Below are 16265 nucleotides of genomic sequence, written 5' to 3' on the forward strand. Positions count from 1 at the left end.
TGTGATGTAAATGAATGTGATGGACGTGAATAGATGTGATGTGATGTGAATGAAGTAGATGTGATGTCATGTGAATCGGGATGTGAATGAATGAGATGTGATGTCATGTGAATCGGGATGTGAATGAATAAGATGTGATGTAAATTGGGATAGATGTGATATATGATGTGAATGATTATGGTGTGATGAGAATGGGAATATAGTTGAAATAAATGAGGATTGATGTGGAACAATGTGGAAAGACGAGAGTTCGCTATAGAAACTGAATTTATGTCCTGTTTTTAAAATGACTGTTTAATGTCAAGAATGCTGGGGAAGCACTTTGACCGTTTTGTGAATGAGGTCGTGGAGACCTAATCTGTTAAAGTTGCAACAGCTAATGGAGAGTCAATGGAGGACGTCTCACGTAGCAAGGTCGGTCGAGGTCTTGACCAGCCTCGGTTTGATTTAAATGGTGAGCTTCCGGTACGGTGGATGAGGGACCAAGAAAGTTGCCTATGAGTGAAGCGCTAGGTCACCTGCAAAGGATCCTAGAGGGTGTTGATGACCATACGATGCTTGGGCTCTAGGTCCCTGAAGATACCCACACGTGCATCGTGGAAGATATTGGAACAAGGAGTAAGAGTTGTTTTCTAAATTCGGGCATGGATCTGGTTGATTGACCTTGCTGGTCCTCAACAGATGAGTCCATGGCTCTTTTATATGGATCCGTTGGTTGATCTTGCTGATCTTCAATGGAGATTCCATTTTGATATGTGAATATATTGCCGAGTACTATAAGCTAGGAACCATCGAAAAGGCCCCTGAGTGGACATGTGGTGGCATTCTGGTTGCCAATGATGCCATAGGTACACCGATGAAGGAATGATTGGAAATAAGGATTCAACCAGAGATTTTGGAGGATTATGATCAGTGACACTATGATTTCATTAAATGATTGTTTTAAAGACAATTGAATTTGTGAAAAAGGCAATTTCATATTGGGTGTGTAAGTGGTGTGACTAGTTTTAAGTTTGCGTGAATATCCGGCTAGGATGCCTGGGAGCTCTTTTTCCTGGTACCCGGGATAAAACCTAACCAAATTCCTAATTGGATCCCATCACTATAGTGGTTGGGCGGTTGGGGACGTTTGGCTAACCCACGGGATTGGATGGCATTAAGCTGGACTGATGGATCTCTAAAATGAGACTCAATTCTATTATGGTACGATAGATGAAGTAAATCCCGTATAAAAATTGTTCTATGGAAAAGAATCAACGGCTGTGCCTCTCAATGAGGAAAAAAGCGTTGGTCTCTATGATCCAAGTGCAATCTTTTCCTTGATCTGACTATGGGACTTACGAGTTCAGCCAGATCAGTTCAATTAGTTAAGGCTCTTGACTATGTTAGAGTAATATCCTGGAGGAATCGCCGTGCTTTCTAGGTGAGGGAAGTTTTTCTGGGTTTGGTTTTGGAACAACCAAGGGATTAGTCTCTCGTCCAGATATCTATGGGCGAGGCCCCAAATGAGGAACCCTGCCCCGCGCAAGAAGTGCTACTTCCGTTGTTAGTAACCCTGAATTTGTTGGCGGTGGGGAGAGGGATCTTTCAGTTGTATCAGAGCAAATTGGCTAATGTGGATCAACCGAGAAGCCAAAAATGTCAAAAAAAATTATGAAGTAGCAGTAAGGTTGTAATTGTGTGATGAAATTCATACAAATTAATATTCAGACTGAAATTCATAAATTAGTAATTGGGTCTTCAGATGGAAGTACCGCAATTGCATGGTATCCGTGACTTGCTTGAGGCCTAGAAGTGATGGTATTTACCTTATAATTACAAGGACCGTGACTACCCGTATATACTAGGGGTATAACTGCAGCTTTTTACTGGCAGTATATACGAGTAAATCTAAGACTTGAAATTATAAGCATAAATGCTATCCAGATGATGAATTCAAATGTGGTTGATATGATTTTTAAATTTTGGTTGAGAACTGATGAGTTGATTTGGATTCTGATTAAAAAATGATGATTCCTGAATTTTGGTTGAAATGTAATAAGCTAAGCAAAACCACAATGAGGATGAATGGGATGAGTCCCTCTGACGATGTTCTTAAATAACTGGAATGACGATAATGACTTCAGCAAATCACTATGAGATTAGTGGATTGTGCTGACAATAAACAAACAAGCATCAAGGAGGTCATCAACACCCATTGCTGGTTCCCCATTTGGAATCCTTGACATATGATCGGCCAACACATGCTGTGTTTCCTTTCTCACCGTAACCGTGAAGTCAAATTCCAATAGTAATAAACAACCAGCGTGTGATTCTTCCCATGGTGCAAGGCTTGTTCACCATGTATAATAAAGCCTGATGGTCCACAAAGAATACAAATTTGTTGGCCAATAGGTAATGTCGATACTTCTTGACAGCATAAACCATGGCCAACCCTTCTCATTTTATGGTTGTATAATTCACCTGTACATCATTCAATTGGCGACTAGCGAAGCAGACTAGGTAGTCTAATTTGAACTCACCATAGGCTGTGCCAATACACATCTAATGGCAAAATTCGATGTATCAATGTGCACATGAAATATAAGGTCCCAATTAGGTGGTCTCAGAATTGGCGCACTGGCGAGTGCTTGCTTTAATCCATCATATGCTTCCTGGCATTCTGCAGTCCATTCAAAGATAATGAGTAGCTTATATAATATTATGAAGCGGCGATAATACCCAACGTGGTCTATAAATCTCTGCACACCTTTGTAATTAGTGGGTGGGGAAAATTCTAAGATCAACCTAACCTTGCTGTCCTCAGTGGATATACCATTCTTAGAGACAATGTGTCTCAATATCACACCGTGTTTGACCCAAAATTGGCACTTTAAAGGGTTTAAGGATATACGATACAATCGACATCACTCAAACACTTTCCTCAGGCAAGCCAAATGGTCTGTCCATAAAGAGTGTACACACACATCATTAATGAATACCTCCAACCACTTTTGTAAGCAGTCCTTGAAGGCTGTGCACATTAATCATTGGAATGTTGCTGGCGCATTGGTGAGACCGAAAGGTATGACTTTGTAAGCAAACGTCCCCCACACATTGTATTGAAGGCTGTCTTATGCTGGTCTTTGTGCGCGCCATTCCAAGCTTCATAAGGGGTAATTGTTAGCAAGGCCTTGGTGGGATTTGCTAAGCACATAAGTCTCCAACCAAAAAACGTAAGGCAATCCTTTGTTTAACCATGCAATGGGCCATTTCCATGAAAGATCTATTCTTCCTCTCAACCACACCATTTTGGTGAGGTGTGTAAACCATTGTAAATTGAATTTTATGCCTCTTTCAAACATATATGCATGAAACTCCTTTGATATATACCCTCCCCCCCTTTCAATTTCTACGAAAGGTGCCAACTTACACATACACATTTTCAGCCATAGGAACAAAGGGTGTCAACTTAGATACAAACACATTTTCAACCCCATAGAAACAAAGTGTAAATCATGTAACAACCTCTTGTTGAAATATGCAAGTGAATGGGTGTGTACGGGAACAAGCCCTTAGTAGTAGCAAGAGATTGTAAAAGGGACTCTATAATTAAGTGGGTAGCAGTGAAAAGGTGAGAGGAATCTACTCATGAGAGAATCAAGGGTAGCATGAGTGAATATAGGGGTGTGAAAAGATTATAGGAAAAGGTGCCCCCAGATGTAGGGGAGGTGGCACAAATCAAGGAGAAATCAGCAGTGAGATTAGATGCTTGGCATCTTGTGGATGTAAAATCTATAAATTGAGGCATTGGCCTAATGAGAAATTTCTAGTTTTTGAGTATCCATGCCTACATTATCCTATTAGATTAATTACTCATCACTAATCTCATCTAAATCATCAATCTAATCAATTACCAATTATGTTAATTCTTGTATTTGATCCACCATACCTCATCACATTATTGCAAATTTAACATGGTATCAGAGCCAAGCTTAGGATTCATCTGATTTTTGAGTCTAATTGCCATGCTAGTTATTCTACTAATCATAATTAAGAGTTAATCCATTTTTTAGTTTATTTTCAACTAACCTCTGCACCCCCAGCTGGTGGAGGAGCTCCCTCTCCCTCTAGGCTCAACTTTAGCCCAAAAGCCTTCAGCCATAGCTAGCCACAATCCCCTTGCTCAAGACCATCACCTCAGCTCGTCAAACCGCCGTGCAGATCTGGAGAAATTCACAATTTCACTGGCACCAAGTTTATGAAGGGATTTGTAGATCTACACTTACACAAAAGGAGCTGGTCTAATTCCTCTTAGCCCTAGGGTTTTCAAGGGTGCTCTACAAGCCTATGACCTTAGAATCTTGAAATTTTTTAAGGAGAAGTGAAATCAAGCTCTGCATCAAATTTGCAAGTGACTTTGGTAAAACAGAGACTAAGCATTCAATTTTTTGTCAAATTCTTTGTTTATTGGCTTGATCTTCTACTAGACTAATTGTTATTGATGCCTTTGAAAGGATTTGAGCTCATTTGAACTCTAAGGCACCAAATCTGGCCTCCCCGTACACTCTATTTTTTACACACAAAACAAGAGATTATTTTATGAATTAATGATTAATTAGCACTAATCACTGTATTTTGATGCAATTGATGGTTTAAATTTACTATTGGGTATTTGATATAGATCTCTATCACTTCAGATTGCAATTCGAAGATGGTTTGGTATTCCAACCATCCATACAAATTAGTTACCCTTGGCTTTACGTAATTTTTGGTGAATTCATGCTGATAAACTTGTTGTAATCATCATTAAACATCAGATTGAATTGTAAAAGGATAGACACTACCCTTGAATTTTGAATTAGATCAAGAGGTAAGACTCCCTTCACATCATCATGAGCAATGAACAATAAATAGCTAAATTTAACGGGGAGCAGTTCCATATATGGCAAACAAAGACCATGTATCTGCTCAGAAGGAAGAATCTATGGGGGCTAGTTGAGGGAAGAGGTGAATGTCCAGAGGAGCATGGAAAAAATGAGTGAAAGAGCAGGAATGAGAAAGCATTAGGACTCATTGCACTCAGCTTAAATGATGAAATCATTTACCATATTGCAGGGATACAACAAGCTAAGGATGCATGGGATAAACCTAATAAATTATTTGGCACTCAAGCAAAAAATTCAAAGATAAATTTGCTAATGCAATTCTACAAACTTGACCTGAAGGAAAGTGAACCTCTAACCACACACTTGAACAAATACAAAAGCATTAAGCAACAACTGGCAGCCATTGGTAAGAAGGTAGAGGATGATGAGGCACTAGCAGTGCTTTTGAAGAGTGTGGATAAAGGAGATTATGAGAACATTGTGGCAACCTTAAAGAATGTACCAGAATTGAAGCTGCATGAGATAGAAGGAGCTCTACTAGAGCGCAAGAGAACAAGGTCAAAGAGAAGAAAGGGTTGGACCCAACAACTGGAGAGAGGAGAGAGCATTCTACACCCGAGGAGAACTCTCACGAGGATGAGGATGAGGACGAGGAAGAGGTAGGGGGAGGAGGAAGGACCTTCACTTGCCACAACTGTGGGAAGCCAGGACATCTGGCTAGAGACTGCTACAGCAAACCAAATAAAGAGGGATCGACATATCGGCAAACTTCATGGAGACTCCTAAGGAAGAGGAGTCAGGACATCTTTTCTGAGAGAGAAAGAGAGAGAAACCCCACAACCCAATGTAACCTGCCCCAATAGAATAAAACCACCTCTGAGCCACCGATGATGTAGGCCATGTGGTAGATGTATGTGTGAACACTTTAGTCAAGGTCACGGGCACTTGTAGTAGCCTTGGACACATATAGAGAGAGAGAGTGTCAAGGACTATGAGTTAGGGACTTGAGGCGTTAGTCGCGGGCTATCAAGTAAGAGGGAAACTTAGTATAGGGTCCATGTGTGCTAGAGTTATTCACTTGAGGGGAGGTGTTGAGATATGCAAGTGAATGGGTGTGTGCGAGAACAAGCCCTTAGCAAGAGACTGTAAAAAGGAGTCTGTAATTAAGTGGGTAGCAGTGAAAAGTTGAGAGGAATCTACTGATGAGAGAATCAAGGGTAGCATGAGTGAATATAGGGGTGTGGAAAGATTCTAGGAAAAGGTGCCCCCAGATGTAGAGGAGGTGGCACAAATCAAGAAAAAATCAGTGGAATCAGATGCTTGGCATCTTGTGGATGTAAAACCTATAAATTAAGGTATTGGCCTAATGAGAAATTGCTGGTTTTTGAGTATCCATGCCTACATTATCCTATTAGATTAATTACTCACTAATCTCATCTTAATCATCATCTTGCTAATTATGTTGATTCTTGCATTTGATCCACCATAGCTCATCACATTGCTGCAAATTTAACACCTTGTACTTTGCATTCAATGGATACACCCAGGCGCGCCTGGAGTAGTCATTAATAAAAGTCACAAAGTAGAGATATCTTGATTGATGGTTTCCTCATAGGACCACATACATCACTATGTATGAGTTGCAGCCTTGTCCTCATAGGACCACATACATCACTATGTATGAGTTGCAGCCCTTACTGATCCAAGTTTGTAGAATGATGCCCATTGCATCTTGCCCAAAATGCATCTTTCACATACATGTTTGATAGGGGCCTCAAGCTTCAGTAACTTTGACACCATCTCTTACCTTTTAAGGTTAAACAAACTATAAAAATTCAGGTGACCAAAGAGAGCATGCCATAGCTCCATGTCTCTTATAGCACATGTGGCAAAACTGAACAAGAACTATGTGCCAATCTCTCATAGGTGTCTAACCTATAAAGCCCATGGCTCAGAGCACATAATGATCACTCCGATCATGATTTGTACACCTATCATCAACAAATATGACCATTAGTAGGCCTGCCCTAGCAATGGTAGAGACTGACAATAAGTTCTTTTTAATGCCTGGCATAAACAAGACTTCTAAGAGTGTTTATCTCACTATTTGTAGTATTGAGAATAACCTTTCTAGCTTCTTTCATTGGACATGAGGAGTTATTTGCACATGTGATTGTTCCTTCTTGAAGAGCAGACTCAAGGGAGGAAAACAAATCATGCAAAGAACTAATGTACTTGCTAGCACCTTTATCAAAATACCATATATGTTGATCTGTCACTAACATACATACATCATGGACATAAGTGTCATAATAATGACCACTTGGTGGCTGATACGTCATCCACAACCATGCCTGATCCATTCTTCTTCTTCTTCTTCTCTAGGTCTTTTCTACATTCATTGATATAATGGCATGGCTTCTAATAATAGTAGTTGCATTTGCCTTTATTATTAGATCACCCCCCTTCTCGACATCCTTGCCAAAAGATCGAGCGAGTTCTACCTTGGTCTTGTAGCCGACCTAAGAGAAGGCTTTTCCTCTACATTTTTCACTAGCAGCAACAACGAATGAATGATCTCCCACATGCGTACTAGTTTGGTTTTTCTGAGATTTCTCTTCTTGCAAAAGCATTGCAACCAACTCATAAAATATAAGGGCATTGGGATTTACCCTTTATCATGAGCTAAAGCATGGATGTAAAATCCTAGCATAAATCTGATAAAGCTACGAGAATGGTATGAAGTGTCTAGATAAATGCAAGTTGCTCTATCTTTCTTCCTTATGAGACACTCATCAATATATGCAAGCTGCTCTATCTTTGATCCTTGTGAGACATTCATACACTAAGTCTCCCTTTTAGGACTTTAACTGCTTGTGCAAGTAAGCCACTTGTGCCTTGTTATACTGACCTGGTAAAGCGCAACAAGTGTATCCCCAACCTTCTTAGTAGTTTTACATGAGCAAATATGAGGAATAATGCTCATCAATGCATGTGCATGGCAAATGTTCCAATAACCTATGAGTGCTATTAATGCCCATTGAATGCAACCAAGATGACTACCAATAGATCACTGATGTGATGAAGAGACCTACGAAGTGTATGAAAAATGGAAGAGTATAGAGAGTAGAAATATTACTACAACAATGCAAAAATGAGGGACAATAATGACACAGTTGACAAAGCTGTCGATGATGAGCTCAAAGATGCGATGTTGATAAACGACAGAGAAGCGAAAACAATGATCAAATGTATGCACACCAAATTTGTGATGTTGCACTATTGAAAACCTAAAATCGAACAAAGACAAACACTGCCTCTAAGATGTTAGAAACCTTATAGCATGTAGATGAGCCCTAAAACAAGCTCAAAACAGCCCGAAAGTCATTAAAAATTTGTTAATATATTAACTTCTCTACTTAAGAGGATAGTTCAATTTGAGACAATCAGAAGAGAATATTGAGGAGGTGATAATGAGGGGTGAGGACGAAGAGAATATCGAGGAGGTGATAATGAGGGGTGAGGACGAAGAGAACCTATTTTGATACCAGAGTGGAGACAAAAGTAACAACACACACACACACACACACACACGTAGTATAGGGTATATCTTTTCCACCTATGAGGATAGATCAATTTGACACAATCAGAAGAGAATATCAAGGAGGTGATGATGAGGAGTAAAGGCCAAGAGAACCTACTTTGATGCCAATTGTTGGAGTGGAGACAAAGGTAACACCACACATAGATATAACAAGCAGACAGAGATAGAGAAAAGCACAACACTCAAAGTAGATTGATGGGAATGAGTGAAGTACAACTGAAGTGCCATGATAAGATCACTTAGACACTCAATCATAAGAAGATATACACGCCCGAGGGAGAAAACCTTCGAAGGAAGAAAAAATTACCCCGATCCATTATTAGCCTATGTCCACACATTACCATATAGATGGCTATAATATCTCATGCCCATTAAGGATTGTGAGAAAACAAAGCATGATCCCCCCCCCCCCTCTCTCTCTCTCTCTTTCTCCCATAACCAAAGCAAAAAGGAGTCAAATGCTCTAAAGTTAAAGTGGCTCAAGAAAATAGATACTTTTTATGATGAAAAAGCCCTCGTCCAATGTTTTTGCAAAACAAAGGTAGACCTTATGTATTTGATTTCATAGGTTATTTTTGACCTTCCATAGAGGCTCGAATACCGCGCACACTCCCCCTCTCTCTCTCTCTCTCAGTTTCGTGGCCGCTTTGGAAAAACCCTCCACCACTCATTCAAATAAGATAACTAGATATTACATGGCAGAACCCGAATATCAAGTCGTGACCTTGGAGAACAAACAAAGCTCGTCAGCAGCAGAGACCCCGTGAAAAAAAGAGATTTTTGTAGAGGCCAAAGCAAAGATGTTATCAAGGTGATGGTTTAGAAAGACTAGGTGATGTTATCAAGGTGATGGTTTAGAAAGACTAGAGAGAACATGTAAATCAACCAACGTCAAAAAAAAAATCAAAGGCCCTTAACGTCAAAAAAAGAAAAAGAAAAAGAAAAAAAGAGGCGTAGGCAATCAAAGGCCCTTAACGTTATTAAAAATAAAAATAAAAAAAGAAAAAGAAAAAAGAGGCGTAGGCAATCAAAGGCCCTTTAGATCCATATAGGTGGGTTATTTGATGCATGGTACATGGATGGAGATGGGTGAGCAACTATGCACGACAGTGCAAATGATTAGGTAGAAGCTTGTATTTACCTCAGTATCAAGACAGGTTAAACATGAAGTAATCAGTTATATTGTTGTTAGAAAACAATAATATTATTAAGGTCCTAAAATAGTTAAACAAAAGGGTACAAAGATATGGATGGTGGTGGCTGGTTGAGGAACTCATTCCCATTGCAACTCAAGTAGAAGAATGTAGAATGTTAAAGCAATCTTTAACTATGTAGGGATTACCATTCTCTAAATACACATATATTCTACCAACATAAAAAAACCTATTTTTCTATGTCCCTCACCCTCACAAGGATACAAAGACAAGCTCGGTAGCCCCCAAACGCAACAAATCTAAGCGTGACTGAAGGGAGCAAAATTGTAAATTATTGAAGATCAAAACACTTCATCATAAGGTATAAAGGACGAATATTAATGAAAATTCTAAAGGTCTTACTTGGAAAATGAGAATTCTTTGGCTTTTTGTTTCAATATTAGGGGATCAACCATCACCCCTCTTGAAGTGTTGCCAACATCTTCCATAGAAAGCTTTGCACCAACCTCCATGGGTGTAACTAACCTCCATGGGTGTAACTAGTGTCTTGCAATCATTTATGGCATTCTGAGCTGCTCTAATTCTACATCAGTGTGGTTTGAGAGTTGGAGTGACTCCACTATCCAAAGGGTGGTGCTTGAGCATTGCAATTCATGTGTCAAAAGGTGAAAAGTGCATTTCCACATCCCGAATAACGGTGGGTGTAACTTCAATTGATGGATTAGGGAAAGGGCCGGAGAACCCTCTCAAGGAGAAATTTAGGCAAAAAAAAAATCTATTGGTTGCAAAGCAGCAGGCTGAACCAACACAACAAACATCTTTTTTCTTTTTTGCGAGGGATATTTTTTATTAAATTTTTAGTGTAGAAATTGACAGACCACATGCCAATATGGCATATTAAATTTTTTTTTCCTAAGGTTTTTGTTGTGAGTTTTTTTGAATAAAAATAGAGCAGAAAGCCATTATTTGGCAACTTCATCATGTGGTGTACATGTCCGCTCTTTTCCCCACGCGTTGGCTGCACTTGTCTCTCTTGCTCATGCAGAGTTCATGCCAAGCTCTAGCACTTGCCCATAGGAACTCGAAACCAGTCTGTCTCTCTACGTGCTCCCTCTATACGACGATTTCTCTCTTTTTTTCTACCTGACCATGCTGGCCCTTGTATGCGAAACGAGTAGCGGCTGTGCTAGCTATTTGAAACGAGCAGGACTGTGGGGGCGAGTAGGATGAGGGTGAGGGGGGCCAAGGACGATGAGGAGGAGGGGATGGAGGGGGCGATGGCGAGGACAAGGGAGGGTGAAGGGAGAAAGTAGCCTTAGACAAAAATAAATTAATTAAGTGATCACTTAATTAATACAACCCAAACAAATGTAAGTAAGTGGCCATTAGGCATGCGGGAGGAAAGGGCAGGTATTGAACCCAGGGTGTCCAGGAAGAGCTCTTACCGCTAGCCAATCTCCCCCACCTTAGGTCCTCATAGAAATAATGCATCGTTGTATAAAGTTAATCGATTAAAAACACAAAATTCAAATTTGGGGGGTGTCAAAGCCATCCCTCAGAAAATGTCAGCTTTTTCGCAATAAATAGTACAGCCTAATTATGGAATACCAGGTACCTACAAGGCCCAATAAATAACCACAAATTAACTCTTCTCACATTGAATAGTTTCTCATTAAGAAAAACAGAATCAGTTCGAGACACACAGGGTGGGACTTGGCAGTATCTAAGACTTTACGGATATTACAATTATGACAATTTCAGACATAGCCAATCACACCAATGCCCTTTTCTGCAATAGAACAAACAAATCCATTACTACAAGTAAAACAAATGAGTATTATCTTGAGTTCTAATTGCAGCAATTAACGTTAATTTAATTGGTCTTTCATAATTTAAATTCATTAGATAGTTTATTTTCAATGCATGCATTGTTCTAAAATGTTATGACACCTCATCATGAATACAATGAAAGGTGGGTACTTTGATTAGAGCATGCAACGCCTTGTGATTCCTGAAGTCTTTACAAAATACGTCTGGATGTTACACATGCCTTCTTTTCCTTGACATCTTGTACGGGTGACCGGGCAGCAGGGCAAGGCAGTCAGACAGTATGCCGGGCAGAGTTGGGTCCCCAAAATAACACCCAAAACCTCACCATATTATCCGACTGGAATCGTATTAGATTACAACATGAGTCTGTACGAATTTTGTGCAGCTCCCACTGCCATGTGAGACTGTCTCGACCCTCAAACGGGCCTCACAACCCGAGAACGGTTTGCTATCTAGTACTCACTAATGCGTCACATAGCCTGCACAAGCATGCATCTTACTTGGTAGAGTGCCAAGTCTACATAAGCCATCTCCTAACCATGGCCACATTTGGCCACCATTCAATGTCAAAACTGGGTGCCTGGGTACTTACCAAGTCTGCTCCTCATATAGGGGGCCTTACAAAATAGAGCACATTCGTCACCCCATAGTAGTAACAATATTATGAAGGTGGAGCATTGAGCAAATGCTTTTCAAACATGTCAAGCTCTTTAGGTTGGCATCATGCATGGCGGTGGTCTATCTACGAGGTGGTCTTGAGATGTGAAAGCCTCATGCTACAATCCCTGTGTATGAGCCCATGTGGCCATAAGAGTGTGAATAATATCTCCTCATATAGTACAAATGCACGGAGTATCATATATCTAAATGCCCTCAATATTCTCTGTGCATTTGGCCCTCCAAATCTGCCAAGCTGTGATATTGGCAATGAACTCCCAACTAGTATCAATCCTTTGCGGAGGTGGTCTATACTGTCTATTAGGAATATCCTCTAGCATGCAACATTGGGCCACAACTCTGCACATCATTATGGCATCCCTGCCCTTAAAAAACATTTGTGGACCAACAATAGTCAATCTACACATAAGCTAAGTTGTAGAGCCCCAAATCCTCTGAGCAGCTCTACACCCCCATATGCAATGTTGCACTATCTCAAAAACTACCAGGCATTTGGGACAGGCGGGGTCTATTCCAATTTCCAAAAATAGGTAATGGGAAGGCCACCATGTAAGAATAACCAAAAGGAGATCTAGCTCCTCTTGTATGAGTGCCAAAGTTTGTGCCAAAATCTCTTTTGAATCAATGGGGTGATGTCATAGCTCTCCCAGTGCAACCTGATTGTAAGAGTCCTTTGAATCTGTCCAAGTAGGAGGAGCCTGGCATTACGAACAGTGTACCGACTCTTCATAGGATTCGCTACATCAATCCACTCCCACTTACCAAGATCCCAATGAAGATATCTGATACGACATCCACCATCAACCGTAAGCACCAAGACCCATGGGTCACAATATTAGGCAGAGAGTCAACATGCCAGTGCTTTCCTGCGCAACTAACTACTCACTGGATGTGAAGAGTAGTGCCATGAATAATCTCTTGTGTGCCACATTTCAACAATCTCCATCCTGGCTGGATAGAATAAAAAACACGATCTCCCTCGTCATCCTAATCCAATAAGGCTAACACCTGTAATGACACTCCTGTCATGGAGAAAACTCCCAACCACCTTAGGATGACGTTGATCATGAAATGTGCCAGTAATCCACATAGCTGCATAAATTTGATCGATCCGTCTAAGACTCCCTCTGAGGTTCTAGGTAGATACAAGCCTTCGATCCATAGGGAGACTTTTAAAAGTTTTCCAAGAAATAAATGTCAATGTACATCTCTCCCAGCCATGTATTTAGACGCAGCCAAAGACCATCGAACCTCATCTCTAATGAGGTCATTCCACATGAAGGGCTATCCAATCAGCCGCATCCACTGATCTAGAAAGCCTCTATCTCAAAAAAGGTATCATGCTACTCTAGGTTGTGATAATGGTAGCTATAAGTGGAGAGGAAGGTGCCCTATACTCTGCCTCGGTAAAGATGAAACGTGAACTGAGCATCCAATCTCCACCACCATGAGGTGTACAACCGGAAATGTAAAACATAGAGAAATTCTTCCAAGGCTCAGTGCATGGAAGGAATCCTTTGACCGCTAACTTGCAAAGCAATGCTCATATCCGGATCTACAATATTCAGCCGGTGTCTAGTGTACCATCCAAGCTTGACCAGAGGAAGATATGGACCAATCTCCACAACTAGCCAATGCATCCACGAGAGAAGAAAAAACAAGAGGCAATGAACCAGGTCGAGGCATCCATGTTGATTCCCAAAGGAGGTCCAATACATTCTCAACAGGAAGGAGAAGTAACACTCTTTCATGCTCTCGTGAGGAGGACAGGAAACCACAGTTTGCTTCGCCCTGTTGCCAAGCTTGCCGACCGGTGCTTTTTTGCGCATTGCACTTTGGTGCTGGTTTCCCTACACATGGGGCTAGTGGCTAGCACCCAGGGAATTTTTGACACACCTACAGGTTACCGTTTTCAGGGTGCATCTTCCAAAGCCTGGCATCATTCTGCAAATGTCAGACAGTCATGTGGGCAGGTCTTAGACAAGCGCCGGTGCCACGTGGCAGTCGGCCAGGTCAACCCTGGTCGTGGGCAGTCTTCTCAGCAGGCAACAGCATCTTCTGCAGGCCGACCAACATTGAGATGCATATATATACACACATGTGAAAATCATCAATTTCATATGCAATTCTCAGCGCTAGTCCATCTAGAGAGCATTTCTCTACATTCGTGGGCTGAACAAGGAGATCTTCAGCAGAGTGTTGGCTGCAAGTTGTCATGTACATTCTCAGCCATCGTTTTGTACTGGAAATTCAGTTGCAATACTTCTTTCTCGTACATGATCCTAAACAGTATTTTAGAACTCGTGTGTGTTGTGTATTTAATTTCGCTGCTCTCCTCTATCTGTATTCTCAAACCCTAGAACATAGGCCTGAGTGTTCTATAGTTGGTATTAGAGCCTAGGGAGTTGCCATTCTTTTTTATTTTGATCATCCGTGCTGCTAGGATAGGGTAGAGCCCTAGTTTCTAGGAGTGCATAGGTTGGGGTTGGAAAAAGTCACTATTTGGGTTCTCTTTTCATTGGTTCCAAGCTACTTGTCATGCATGCACAAATCACTAATTTTCTTCTTAGCATGAAAGCTTGCATTGATGAAAATGTGGCTCTTACGGCAAATATGTCCTCTAGTCTAGACCGGTCACCGTACTCCTTGAACGCCCAGCGTTCCAAATTCGGCATCTACAATGACCCATGCTTCGGAGCGAGTCTTGGGCAATTCTAAGAACAAAGTGTCTCCCCAATGTTGGACAAGATGTACCCGGACGAGCTTCGCTCCCAGTCCTCGACAGTCGTCATACTAAGCCTTCTAGTAGTCAACAAGAGAGACATTGTGCGTCGGAGTTGTTCTCCACCAGATTCTCCGAATAGTTCCTGTTTCCCTTCACTAGCTCAATGTCGGGGTACTATCGGGTTGCCGAGTCTTCCTCCATGTCTTGTGAGGAACAAACTCAGTGATTGAAGCTTCTAAACCCTCCCAAGTTCAATGGTGAAATGATGGATGGAGAAGTCGTCACCAATCGACCCACGAGATGGCTGCTATGTTGGTGGCAGCACGAGGTTCCAATGTTTTTCAACTCCATTTGGTGCGTACAACTTTGACAGGTGTGCCACCCTCTTGTGGTGGGAAGACCACCTTAGGCACCGCTCCATTACTTGCTGGGATGACTATTGCAAGGCAGTCTTGAAGTAGGTTGTTTCTGTGGATTACCAGCATGCTTTGAACAAACAATGGGAGCATTTTATGTAGAAACATGGTCCATAACCGACTATCTCACCTGATCCTTGAAGCTTTTGCTCATGCTCTTGAGAACCATGTCCGCCGCCGACAAGTCAGCGCAAGTTGAATGTTTCGTGGATGGTTTGAAACCATCTTTGCAGGCATGTGTTTGTGCATGTGGGTCCCAGATCTTTCGGATGCGGTTCATCTTGCTATGACCCTCGAGACAAGGGAGAGTTCTAAGTTTGGGACTCAACAACAAGGGCAACAGAAAATCAAAGAGAAGAGTAGCTAATCCAAGGCCAAGGATGGTAAGGACAAGGCAAGTGGCTACCTCGGTGACTCACCTTACCACTAAAGAGCCTTGCACCAAGATGGTTGTTGGACAATGCTTTTATTGTGACTCCACCAAGAATATCGGAAGGGGCTGTCCAAAAACCATGAAGAAGTAGAATGGTAAGGGCAAGGAGAAGAACAAGAAGACCAGTTCATCTGCTATAAAAGTAACGACGACACTGGTACCATCTACTCCTCTCCCAATCCCACTAGTACCACAACTGCTCTTCACTTGATCTAGTTTGGGAGGATCTCAGTGGTCCTCAACTGGCACGATGATATGGTGATGTGTTAAGGGTTGATTCTTGGACATCTATACTCCTTTTCTTTCCTAGGAAAAAAATCCTTCTATTAGTTAACAAAAAAACCAACCTCGAAGGGCTAAATACAACCACAAAGGGCTAGATACAAACTTGCCTCCATGTATGGGGCTGAAACCACAGAATCAAAAGGTGGAGAAAGATGCACTTCTCCTCTAGCTGGCCACTCTATGAGGAGAAGGCTATCTCATACAAGGGGAGGGGGAGGGAATAACCACACAAGTGGTCTGTAACGTCAAGTGGGATCACCACCTCTATCTAT

At 41.4% G+C, this 16265-nt stretch overlaps 1 protein-coding gene across 1 annotated transcript in view; it reads right to left on the reverse strand.

Annotated features, from left to right (window-relative positions):
* Window positions 1-11247: 11247 nt before the first annotated feature.
* LOC147641867 (vacuolar cation/proton exchanger 3-like) overlaps window positions 11248-16265 on the reverse strand; it is a 33662-nt gene continuing 28644 nt past the window's right edge. Inside the window, exon 12 of the mRNA XM_086783525.1 lies at window positions 11248-11415. Within this exon, the coding sequence (XP_086639651.1) occupies window positions 11384-11415 (32 nt within the window). The 3' untranslated portion in view covers window positions 11248-11383. The remainder of the gene's footprint in view (window positions 11416-16265) is intronic.

This window comes from Cibotium barometz, chromosome 1 (assembly GCF_041138505.1).
Source record: "Cibotium barometz isolate CiBa-2024 chromosome 1, ASM4113850v1, whole genome shotgun sequence".
NCBI lineage: Eukaryota > Viridiplantae > Streptophyta > Polypodiopsida > Cyatheales > Cibotiaceae > Cibotium > Cibotium barometz.